Here is a 13,192-nt window from a genome sequence, read left to right as displayed (position 1 = left end):
GTGGGTCAAGTCCATCAGGTATTGCCTGTATTAATTATGGTGGTGGTCTATAAGTTGTGTCTTTGTGCCTCAGCATACCGTAAGTCACAATATCCTGAGATGATTACCTTCCAAATCAAGTTTGCAGATTCTAGTAAAGCGAAAGACAAAGAGAGTAAGACATGTCTGCCTGTCTCATTCTGTCGTCTGCCAAATGAAAACTTCTTCCCCCATTCAAGCCCTCGCTTTCCTCTGCAGCTCCAGCTGTTGCGGTGGCTCGACCAGTTATTAACACATAATTACAATCTATTTAGGAAGCATCACTGAGAGGACCAGTGCTGTTAGCAGCTCATTTTCTACTAAATTAACTTGTGCACAGAGCAACGCAAGTACATTGGAGGAAAAAGGCTTCCAAAATGTTTCTGTAGGCTATTATCTGTAAGTAAAAATGGTAATGATTATGAGTTTGTTTCATCAGAACACACAGATGCAGTGTTGGGAGTTGATTAATTGGGGCACCACTAATTGAAATGTTGGTTGGTTTCTGTAAAAATAGCTGTGTAGCGCTCTGATAGCCTTTGTTAGTCCCTTGGGTTGTGTTTAAATGGCACACAGAAAATGTCATGTGTATAAATCCATTAATACTTGCAGATAATGAAGTGACTGAAAAGTGGACAGAATACAGAAAAAGTAGCTGGATTTATAACTTACATATGGAAATATTTATATTTACAGTCATTCAATGTGTTTTTCATTTCCCCCCAGTCATGCATTTTTAAGGTAATCATCCTTATGGGATTTAGCTCAGCTGACTACTCATAACGTGTCTTTTATTGTTAACTCAGAGCTTATACCTTATATATGTGAACATAACTGTCCTCCCCCTCTCAAGCTCCACTCCCCTATATGAAACATGATGTACCTTTAATGTGTCATAGTGAATTGAGAGCAGCAGGGTGGGAGGTAGGCTGCACACTGGGAGCCCACAAGGCACGCCAAGATGAAGCAACAGAGGGAAAGGAGACATTTCTCTGCATACATGAATATCATTCCAGCGAGAGAGGAAGACGAACAAAGACCTCTGAAGTTAATGACTTCTCTGTATCTTCAAGTGAGCTGCTGCATTTTCTGTCCTCTTGTATTCTCCAGGTTCAAAACAAGAAAAACAAGTAGCTGTGGCAGGAGTGCCAGAGATAAGGGCTCTTATTGGCAGCATGTTTCTTTACTTGTTATGTCCCTGTTATGGTTTATTAAAGTAGCTATGATCAGTGTTTTTCTATTAACAATGGGGCACACGAGTCGTACTGATTGACCCTGATAATCAGGCTGACCGCTCTCATCTGCTGTTCCTCTCAGCTCTGTGGAGCTTCCAGCATTTTATCGCTCATTGTTTTGGTTTTATGCCTTGCAACTTTATTGTTTTGGTTCACTCTTAGTGTAGCTGGTAAATGTAGTACAGCATTTAAGGCAGATATTTCTCTCAAGAGTCGGTGAGGACCAAAACAGAGCTAAAAGTGAGTTCATATTGGACACAACTTCAAATGAATGCTAATGTTGTTACATATCTCCTGGATGTGTAAATAATCAACTTTCCACTGCCCCCAAATGGCCAAAAAAGCATTTATTACAGGTCTGAACAAAAAAAAGGCTTATCTGCTGTCCCCTGGCTAATATTGTAGCTTAGCTAATATCCCAGCTGCCATCACAAAGGAAAGAATTGTCACCAGACACTTCACTGCTAGAGGACTGAGAAATGATCACTCTGCTGAATAAAGATGGCATTTGAAGCATAAATTACGTCAAATTAAATTTATAATCTTAAAATGATTTGCAATAAAACCACTCTCCTGAGGGAGTTGTTCTTATTCTACACACACCCTTCCTTTGTATCACAGCCATGGTCAAGGTGCCCTTGTGCAAGGCACTTTGCTCACAGCAGTGCTCGGGGAGCTGATCTGTAACCCAGCTGTGTAGAAATGCACTGCTTCCATATGCAGGGCGCCGATGAAGGAAAACATACACGCCCAACAAACCTGGACAAATAAAGGTCAAAGGAATAATCATCACCATTGCCACCAACATCACAGCACTTATAGTCGCCTGCTCCCCTCTCTGCCTTTCTGCCAAACACCCAGAACAAGCTAATTAAATCTTCTGTCTGGCATGGAAATCACTGCTTTCATCCTTCCTCCATTCACGTCAGTCACATCAGGGACATGCATAATGACACGTGTTTTAGGGCTGCAATTCCCTCGTGCATGTTAGACATTTCTCTCCGATCGCCCCCGCCTGCATGCTAATCACTAGCGTGGCTCTGTTTTCTGACTGCGTTAGTGTGCTGCACTTGTCCAAGCACTTGACTGCTAAATGTGTCGAGGAGGATGTGTGGCAGCTTTATTGAAGCTGGAGAGTCAGTTTGAGAGGTTATGCAGATCAAACAGCACCACAAAGACACACAGGTTGTGGGAAACGCGCTTGCACGCCCACACATACACACACTCCCTCAGGGCTGACGTACGGCAGGGCTTTAAACTTAGCTGCCACTCGTCCAGGAATGCACACTTTCGCAGGAGCCTCTGTGAGAGCAGCTCAAGAGGACAGTTTAGCACATTGATCTGTGTGAAAACACTGACAGGACGTTTGATCAAATAACCCAACTTCCTCACTGCTATGCTTGCTGCTGTATGTACCAGTATGCATACATTTCTACAGTCAAAGCTCATCAGAAAAGTTGTGAATGAATCTGCTGTTGTGTGTGTATGCGTATGTGTGTGTGGTAGTGCTTCCTGCCTCTGTTTTGCTCCTCCTGCTCCCAGCATGTGTGTGTGATTGAGCAAAGATGTAATGAATAGGGACAGAGCCCTGTTGTTTGGCCGTGGAGCGCTGTTTTCAAGCTGAGAGAGCCATTAACCTGTTAGGAGGATTGACTGTGAGATTATGCAATCTGACCCAACCAAAACCCACACTTTTGGCTTCGGGGAGTGTCTTCAAATGTAGCGACGAGTCCTAACTCTTTGACAGGAGGATAAACATGTACACATTGGTTTGTGGCTACGTGACACGACAAGCAGATTTCCACTAAAGAATTTGCTCCCTGTTGTGAATATGTGCCACCGTGCGAGTGTCAATCAGGGAGGTGTCGGCTGGACTTTCAGTGAATAAATGCAGCTAAAATGAAATTGTTCTGTGTTTGTGTTCTTCAGACCAGTGCGGTGCTCTGTTCAGGAGGCTGCGCTCTGCTGGCTGTCAGCTCCCTGTTGGCCATCATCACAATCTTCCTGCCCAGTGGAGGATGTGAGAGGAGGATCTGCACCCTGGCTGGATACATGCAGATGGCTGCAGGTCAGTACAGATGCATACTTACACTGGATAGAAACAGAGATGGAGGACATTCCTCACAGAAATAAGCAACATTTTTGAACTTGGGAAGTCCTTCAGCTGTGCAGAATTCATCATTTCAGCATCTTGCATTGTCCCTGTGATTCTCAAATAGAAGACATCCTTCACTATCCTATCTTTCACCATTAGAGCCACTCTGCTACAAGCATTGATAGCACTGCCTATTACCAGACCTGTAAAAAAGGAGCTGACTCGGTGCCCATCAGTCACAAAAACAAAAAAGACAAAAGCAACAACTCGAGGACAGCTGCTGCTAGGCAACCGGAGTCTGCACGATACCTGTAGGGGTGAATCTGTGAAGGGAAGGCGAGGATAGATTTAGAGCTTGCTGTAAAAAGACAATTATGCCTCCTTAACACAGGTCATTGGTTCAGGGCCACATGTGACTTATCAGGCTGCCGCTTTCACTCCAACAGAGCAGTAGCGTCGTAAACAAAGCGCAGTCATGTCGACGCTTTGGCTTTAAAAACCCACAGTACAGCACGACTCATGTCACTGCTGAGCACTGGCCTTCACACTAATGCCTTGTGCATCGGACCATTTTAATGGCAGTTGGCGCAAATGTTTTCTGGTGGATATGGTTCCTGTGTGCGTTAGATACCAACATATGTTAGTATAGGTGTTGCACCTTCACGTTTACCACTGACACTGTAAAAGCCGACACTTCTGGTGCTCCTACCGCGCTGTTTACGATAAAATGACAAAATGATCTATTTTGGGGGCTGCACGGTGGCGCAGCAGCAGGTGGTGCTTCACAGCAAGAAGGTCGCAGGTTCGATTCCCAGGTTGGGCCTTTCTGTGCGAAGTTTGCATGTTCTTCCCGTGCATGCGTGGGTTCTCTCCGGGCACTCCGGCTTCCTCCCACAGACCAAAAACATGCTCATTAGGTTGATTGGTGACTCTAAATTGCCCCTAGGTGTGAGTGTGAGTGTGAATGGTTGTGTGTATGTGCCCTGCGATCGGCTGGCGACCGGTCCAGGGTGTACCCCGCCTCTCGCCCGTTGACAGCCGAGATAGGCTCCGGCCCCCCCGCGACCCCGAAAGGGATAAGCGGCATAGAAGATGGATGGATGGATGGATGGATCTATTTTTGTCATTAGACAAAGTGCAACAAATGAATTAAAGTATAATTTTTGCAGGACCAAATACTTGCAAAGCTAGTGTCATTCCCCTCAGCTCTCGTGCAAATTAGCAAATGTTCACATGTAACACAGCAAAGTAAGTTGTTGAACATAGTGAAGTGTGTTAGCATACTGATGTTAGCATTTAGCTCACAGCACCCTCACAGAACCACTAGCACATGGACTCTTCATCATGTTTCTCCACCTTCTTTCCATTTGAATTTACTAAGACTGAAGTCGCTTCATCTACCCACTCTGTTCTTCAGGTCAACTGATCCACAAACCCTTAATCGCTATTTTTTTTCCCTCTTTCATTTATTTAGCGTCAGCAGAAATTACGTAGCCTCTATCCTTGAGAATATTGAGTAGCTAATTTAAATCCTTGCATGTGACGTTTAACTAAGCGTAATTAGAGGCTGAATTCATTGGGCAGGTTTCATACAGTAAGTGGAGGAACCCAGATTTGTCCTTAGTGACAAATCTGGAACTTTTGCAGATCATGGTAAATGGTGTGTTTAAAGTTGCGCTTATTGCTCAGGGCCAGACTCTCATACTTCTCTGTCTGACTCCAGGATCAGATCAGTGTTGCTTTGGGAAGATGAGAAGGAGTCTGTGGCTGTGCCTCCCTGTGTGAATGTGTGTGCATGTGCGTGCGCGCCTCTGAGTGTAATCCCGTTCTGTGCGATAGAGCTGTGTGCCTTTCGTGGCGACAGACTTTGCTAAATGACAATAAGAAGCGAGGAGCCGGGCCTTTGTTCCGTTTCCAGGTCGACTCTTGTCAAGATAGACGGAGATTTCACAGAGAGCCCACAAAGCCCCGAGGAGGGCAGATCAGAAGACTGTTTGTTTTCCCAGCATTGCAAGTATGAGTGTGTGCATTTGTGTGTGTGTGCTACCAAAGAGAGCTGATAAACTGAAACAAGCAGATTAAGAACAATGGCGGTCTTTGTGGTGGGCATATTATCAGTGTTGCTTTTGAGGGCGCGTGTTTTCTAGCAGAGTGGGAGAAATGAACGGCTGACGAGACGCTGCTTGTCAACTCTCCCTTTGCAGGTGGACGGGATGCCTGCTTTGATCACTGCGTTTTCTACAGTGTGTGTGCGTGTGTGTGTGTGTGTGAAGGTGGGTTCCTCCACTTATTGTATGAAAGCTGACGTCATTATGAGGAGAAATCCTGCACATTTTGCACATCATAACTTCTTTTAAGGTCCCCGATTAAGTTTGAAATCAGAATACGGTTAGAACATGTTCAGACGAGGGCAAAGGTGAGGCTGTGTTTTGTGAGGTCCTTGCTTCATTTGTATACACATAATGCAGGGCGGGGTCATTCAAGTGTATGAATCATTTAAATATCTGATAGGAAGGGAAGGGCGGCTTTGTTTGATGATCTGAGCGCGATCACCATTCAGCCCAAATTAAGGGTGTAGTTGAGCCTTCTCCAAATATGGCGGCTGTTGATAGCTGCAGAAATAGAGCAGGGCTATTCAAGTACTATCACCTTTTTCTTGAACCTCTTGCCGATCCCTGCAATCTGCACTCATCACCGAGCTGTAAGACAGCATCAACTATTGTGGTCATATACAGCTCACCTCTAAAACACTGTGTCCATTTACAGCAACATCTTCTTCTGTGTCACTGCTACTATTACACAGCTAGAGAGTAGAAGGCTCAACCCAGGAATGTCTGCACACTCTCTCAGAAGTAAAAGCACATTATGACCTTACATGTGAACCATTCTGTCATGTCTTGCTCTATAAACACTCACTTGCACACACGCACGCTCAGCCGAGGGCCGGGTTGAACCAAGAAAAACCTTTTGTTGAGGTGAAACTGCCCAGCTCTTACTCAGCCCTTTGGTCCCGTGGGTGAAGTCCAGAATTAGATGTGAACTTGCTAACCCACCACTGGTGGAGCTCAGCGCTTCATCCAGCCGGTTCAGCTGCCGCGCCACCAAGCACTGCCGCCATCAATGTTTTACGCTTTGAGAGAGAGGGAGGTAGAACATTTCTGTGTGCGAAGGCGGGGAGCTTTTTCTCCTGTCATGCATATTTCATGGACTTCTTCTTAGTGGTCAGGATCCATTGGATTGGACGGCTCTTTGGTCTGGTGTGTGTGTGTGGAGTGAGTGAGCAGACAGACAGGCATGAACATACAGACTCATGCACTTTGCAGGTTTAAGAAATACATACAAGCATTGCTGCGTTCTAATTTAATGCCCATTAAAGACAAGAATTTCACAGTGCATTTTAATTTCCATATGGCTAACGTTCCAGCAGCCCAGTTTTCAGCGACAGTGACTTTCCTCGCTCATCTCCCCAGCTCTTTCAGCTCATTTTCCCCAGACTCACCCGCTGACAGAAGCAGCTGAACACTGCGTTGGGGTTTTGTCGTGGTACAACGCTCAGGCAGATTCTCGCAGTGCAGTTATCTGTTCGGGGCTAAAGACATGTCACACTCGGCTGAGTGTACAAGCACTCGCTGCACATACAAGCTTAATCTCAGCTGTTTTCCTGCAGGGTTATAGCCATATTAACATATGGAGATAATGTGCATTATGTGCTTACATAAAAATCCGCTGGAGATTTTATTTGCTGCATTGATTGCCTGGTGTTTTTGCTACTTTTATTGATTTGACTGCAAGAGAGTAGTATTCCACTTCAAAAAAAAAATGTTGGTGGTGAGAAAAAGGCTCTCTGGGAGTTGCTTGGTTTGAGGACTTGAAAGGGATACGCTTGAAGCTGTGTTTTTCTGTTCTTGAAAGAGATATGAAGCAAAGTGTTTTTTTGTTTTTTTTTACCTGTAGAGTCGGAGAAGTTTGTGTTGTTTGCAGTTTTTCATTGTTACATGGGGAGATAAAAGGAGAGAAATAGCACTCTGCAATAAGTGGGAAACTACAACTGAAATCTGGCGTTACTGTGAGCGCTGAATTGGGCAGCACTGTTTTTTCTTGGTTTCTTTTTAAGAAAAGTATATAAACCCAAAGTGTCTGCACAAGGCATTCAGCAATGCACGAAATATTTCATGTGCTGCAGCATGAAAATTGCCGTGTGTTTTTTCAAAATGTCAAGATCTTGTTGAAATCCTTTCACCTTTTACCTTGATGGCGAGTAAAGAAAAAAGCTGAAAGCACAAGAAGTTACTGAAGAAACATCCTTTTCTAATGATGTTTCACCTCAGCTAAAGGTGAAGTCCTGAAGAAGCAGTTAATTTTATTTTGTAAATCTGGATTTGCCTTGGGCTGCACGGTGGCACAGCAGGTAGGAGCAAGAAGGTGGCCAGTTCGATCCCCGGCTTGGGCAGGGCCTTTCTGTGTGAAGTTTGCATGTTCTTCCTGTGCATGCGTGGGTTCTCTCCGGGTACTCCGGCTTCCTCCCACAGGCCAAAAACATGCTCATTAGGTTAACTGGTGACTCTAAATTGCCCCTAGGTGTGAGTGTGAGCGTGAATGGTTGTTTGTCTATATATGTTGCCCTGTGATCGGCTGGCGACCGGTCCAGGGTGTACCCCGCCTCTCGCCCCCTGACAGCTGGGATAGGCTCCGGCCCCCCCGCGACCCCGAAAGGGATAAGCGGCATTGAAAATGGATGGATGGATTTGCCTTATTGTTGACAAAGCCTGGCATGTTATTTGACCATCGTAGGCACGAGTGCTTTGAGTAAAGCCTGGTGACTTGATGTAAACCTCAATGTTTATTTTTTGCTAATACAATTTGGGAAGCAACCAATGTTTTTAGTATTTGGAATTTTTTACAGCAGTAATAGTTTAGTGAATTTTATCTGTTAGCATGCTGACGTGCTTTTTACTAGCTGATTCTTTATCATGCAACCCTTCAGATTTACTTTGCGACCCTTGCGGGGCGACCACTGATTAAGAGCAGCATTTGATATGTCCTCGATTTTGAGCAGAGGTAGGTTAAATGGCTCGTGGGCACTTGGGAAATCAACCTCTTGTACAACAACATCAGTAACAACTAAATTATTCTTCTGATATCTGCATATATCACAGTACTTTGTTTCAGCCACAGGACTGAATTAAATCAAAGCCATGACACTGTGACTATTCTCGACACCGAACGAGCAAATTTTGCAGTCGCAGCAGGGTGAATGGAAACTGGCTCTGTGAAGGAATGTTATCATTCGCTCGGTGGACTGTCTTCTGGCTGAAAAGGCTTCTAATTTGCAGCTAAACTCCATCCAACCCCGGCTGTACCCGGTGAATATTTCCCTTTGAAGATTCCCTCTGTGCAGCCCTCTGAAACTGTACCTTCTTATCTGCATCCCCATCAGAGAGTCCTTCAGTGCTTTCACCCCAACCCTGGCTGCTTGGGGAAGGAAAGGCAATGTGTGTTCCCTCACACGCATACACACTCTCACATCCAGTTTCATTGTGCTGATGCTAAGGAAGCCCGGCCTGCTGTGTCAGCGTTCCCCTGGGCAAAGCTGCTATGCAGATGTCCTCTGAAGCATGGTGATGAAAATAGGAAGTTGCTTTGATCAAAGCACCTGCTGTGTTATTTCAGTGCTGCTGTCGCCGCCGGAGCCCATATGGTACCTGTGCCAGCTGTCAATCACCTTTCCAATTCAGACGAATAAATTTTCCATATCAGGCTGGAGTGGAGTGGCAGACCCTATTAGCAGAATGTGTCCCTCCAAAAATTAAATTACACTTTTTTTTTTCTTTCATCACTGCGGGAGGAAAGATGATTGGCCCATCATTCATGTCACCATTAGTATTCTGAAGCGTTTTCCTGGAGAAAGTCTCAGACTGAGCGAGATAACTTTTCTTAGAGAGCAAACATTACTGGAGCATTATTTGATTATCTCTGCCATCTTTGAACTCCTTCCAGCTGCCTCCAGGCGCAAAACGAAGCAATTCCTGTCCAGTTTTCCGTATTTCTGTGTGATGGGAACAACTTCAGGTCAAGCGCCTCGCTCAGAGATTCCTTGCCAGCCGTTGTTTTGGAGTCTTTCATTTCTGCTCCGCCCTCCAGGCTGCTTCCATCTCATTTAATATGCTGTGCTTCTGAGAGTTTGTGCGTGGAGTAAATCCATGCTCCTTCTTCTGACCTGTCACTCCTCCATCTTCCATCCAAGTTTTGCTCTCATCCTTTTTAACTCCTCTCACGGAGTATTTCCTATAAGCACGTCTTCATCACAATCAGTACTCCAAACCTCTTTTTGCTTGTTTTCTGTCAATCACTTATATTTCATTCCGTTTCATCATGAGTCGGCCGGCTCGAAGGCTCTCACACACCTCAAAAGACATTTTTTGTAGGGAGAACCGCCGAATCTCATGATCTACCAAAGAAATCAAGGACAGAAAAGTCGATTTAGCTTCTGTGCACAAGTCTTTGCTCTGCTCACGCTGTGTGTGTGTGTGTGTGTGTGTGTGTGTGTGTGTGTGTGTGTGTGTGTGTGTGTGTGTGTGTGTGTGTGTGTGTGTGTGTGCGCGCAGACAGAACGTGACCCAGTTTGGATGCAGTGTGATGCTGACATTGTAACCTCTTCACCTGTGACTCAAGGGTGCTGACAATAGACATTAAACATAGATGTGCGTCTTGTCTGTCAGAGTGTTTGTGTGTGTGTGTGTGTGTGTGTGTGTGTGTGTGTGTGTGTGTGTGTGTCACTTTTTGTATAATCAGAGCTGTGTTTTGCTCTTGTTGTTGACAGTAATGGGATTGGTCACATCTCGCCATCGCTGCTCCCTCCACCCCTCTGACACACATGCCGCAATCTGAACATTTTCTTCTGGTTTGTTCTGTAGTTTAACAAATCTCATTAATCAAACAGGGCAGGCGCAGATTTACGCAGAAATCATTCATATTTACTGGAGCAACATTACGCAGCCACTTCATCTGCACTCAGCCCAACTTGACAAAGCATTTCCAAACATGCAACATGTTTGATTCATTCACTGATATGTACCCTGCTTTATTACGGCATTTCTCATCATTGCAAATGGATAAACTGGGCTTAATGTCTACTTATGAATCAAAGCCTGTGTGTGTTTTTGCCTTTCTGTATGCTGAGCTCACTCATTGGTCAAATCTGATATTGTAATTATGGGCACGGTGGCACTCAGCTCTGCTTGCTCGCTGATACATTACCCACAAAAACCAAAGTAATTGGTTCCACCAGTCAATTAGAGCCGGACTGTAATTAAGACTGAACTTTCATCTTGTCCAAGTCATCTATTTTCCTGGTTTCCTTGAGAATCTCCTATAGACTTTGTGTTGAGGCAGCCGCCTGAGATCAACAGTTTTTTTAATCTATCTTTAATGTTGCCTTTTGAAAGGGCGCCGGTGCTTTGATACTTTCCTCCAGATCAAATGTGAAGAAGCGAGAAAACTGGCATGTTTAAGAAATTTTCCCTCTGATATTAATGTTCTTTACAATATTAATTAACCTTCCTTATCTTCTGTATATGCTGGAAACACTTTGATTATCCTTCCACACACACACACACACACACACACACACACACACACACACACACACACAGACACACACACACACACACACACACTGAAACTGTCCTAGCATGTAGTTACACCATACAATTGTGTCACAGTAACAAGCAACAAATGCCCTGTTGATGGAGGACAGGAGGAAGATGAACGGAGACAGACTCAAAGGAAAGGTGGGGGAATTGCTGCTCTTCATTTTTCTGAGACTTTTTCATATTTGTTCTGGTGGACCGAATCAGTCTTTTCACTTTTGTCAGATGGAGGAGAAGCGATGCAGGGTCCACAACATGTTTGCCTGTTTCTTATTCCTCTCCTGTCTCCATCCTCTTCCTGCTCCTCCGTCATTCTGCCATGAATGCCCCGGCAAACGCACACACATACACGCGCGCCCACATTCACACAGAAACACACTGAAAGAACTATGCATATTACATGAGCCCTCCACCTCTGAAGGCCCCTTTGCTTTTTTCATTTTGCAACTTAGAGCAAAGATGATGAGGTGGAAGCCAGATCCTGCACTTAAGGGCTGTTTCCTTACTTTGCTGCAGAAACCAGAGGCTGCTGCTTCTGGGAAACGTGTGTCTGGAAGATGGTGTGTGCTGCAGTTTGAAACATCAGTATGCAATTCAGTAATATCTTTGTGTAATGATCATAAACGGTTGAGACTCAGGAAATTAAGGAAATCAATTGCTTATTGATGTGCTGCTGTTTCTCTGTAATAAGACCACATTACCCGTTTCACTTTCTTTGAATCGCTCCTTAATTAATTTTTGTTGTACCTGAAATTATTTTGGACAAAACAACATCTGAAGTTCACTTGGGTCCAATGAACTAGACACTTTTGGAACAATCTGATGTGTGCACTGAATAGCCTGACTGCAAAGAGAATACACTCGTTAACTCTGGTAACACCTGCCTCTGCAATTAGGAACAAGACGCACCTGTGCTGGCACTCAGGTGTGTGCTCTGGGTGTTTGAGCTAAGTAAATCTAGATGGTCGCTGGTTGCAGATTGGCTCAGAGTGGGTCACATAATACATGTGCATGTGTGTGTGTGTGTGTGTGTGTGTGTGTGTGTGTGTGTGTGTGTGTGTGTGTGTGTGTGTGTGTGTGTGTGTGTGTGTGTATGTTTCTTCCAGGAATTCCCACTAGTGCTTGTTTGATATGAACAACAGCCAGGATGACTCATTGTTGTGTCTGTGGCTGTTGGATTGCAGCTGCTTTACTCCTTTACACTGGGCCCTCAGCCGTAAACACACACACACACACACAGACACACACACACACACACACACACACACACACACACACACACACACACACACACACACACACACAGACACACACACTCTTGGATGAGTGTTTGCGGGCATGTGTGTGTGTGTGTGTGTGTGTGTGTGTGTGTGTGTGTGTGTGTGTGTGTGTGTGTGTGTGCGTGCGTGCGTGTGTGGGTTTGTACATGTTTATTCGTGCTTTCCTTTCAGTTTCATTTCTCTTATGTCGTTTTATCCTCTCCCCTCTCATGCAGTGATTGATCCTCTGCTCAGAGGCTTCTCTTGAGTGCACGGCGATGAGTGAGAGCTTGTGCCGTGTTGTCATGTTTTTGTTTGTGCCATCTGTGTTGTTTGGAATTAGTTTTTGTAGGCAATATGAAGGGTTGAGACCGCCGGTACCTGTCACACACACACCATGATTGATTAGGCAATGCTGCTCAATTGCTATTGCTTTGCTTGTGTTTATGACTTTCTCATTTGCATGAGGAAAATGAATGCGTTAGCTCTGCTAAGTGAATTAAAAATGCAGCATCTGAGGACAACGTGTAGGTGTGTATATGCATGTACGCCGGCCAACTTGTGAATTCTTGTAAATATACTCTGTGAAATAGAGAATAGTCCAGCCTTTTTACATCATTGGCATTCGCAGCTCAACAGCTTTGTCAAAAAAAGAAATTTAAAGTAGCTTAGCATAAAGCTAACAAAGTCCACCTACCAGAAACTCCAAAGCTCTCTAATTAACACGTTTTATCTTGTTCGCTTAATCTCGACAAAAAACAGTATAAAAACATCAATTTGTGGTTTTACCAGGTACACTCAGGCAAGCTGTTTCCTGTTTCTTAGCTAACCTCTGGTTGTAGCTTTTAGGCCTGTCAAAACTGGACAAAAATGGCGTTTGAATATTCCCTCTCAAAAACCACATGGGTTTGAACCATTCTAATATCTTTAAGTGAT

The 13,192-nt window shown here is 44.6% G+C and overlaps 1 protein-coding gene across 1 annotated transcript in view; it reads left to right on the top strand.

The window, feature by feature from the left end:
* Nucleotides 1-13,192, top strand: part of LOC139344246 (LHFPL tetraspan subfamily member 7 protein) — a 115,781-nt gene that overhangs the window by 19,686 nt on the left and 82,903 nt on the right. Inside the window, exon 2 of the mRNA XM_070982214.1 lies at nucleotides 3,183-3,321. Within this exon, the coding sequence (XP_070838315.1) occupies nucleotides 3,183-3,321 (139 nt within the window). The remainder of the gene's footprint in view (nucleotides 1-3,182; nucleotides 3,322-13,192) is intronic.

This window comes from Chaetodon trifascialis, chromosome 16 (genome assembly GCF_039877785.1).
Source record: "Chaetodon trifascialis isolate fChaTrf1 chromosome 16, fChaTrf1.hap1, whole genome shotgun sequence".
Taxonomy (NCBI): domain Eukaryota; kingdom Metazoa; phylum Chordata; class Actinopteri; order Chaetodontiformes; family Chaetodontidae; genus Chaetodon; species Chaetodon trifascialis.
This window is presented reverse-complemented; position numbering and strand designations above follow the sequence as displayed.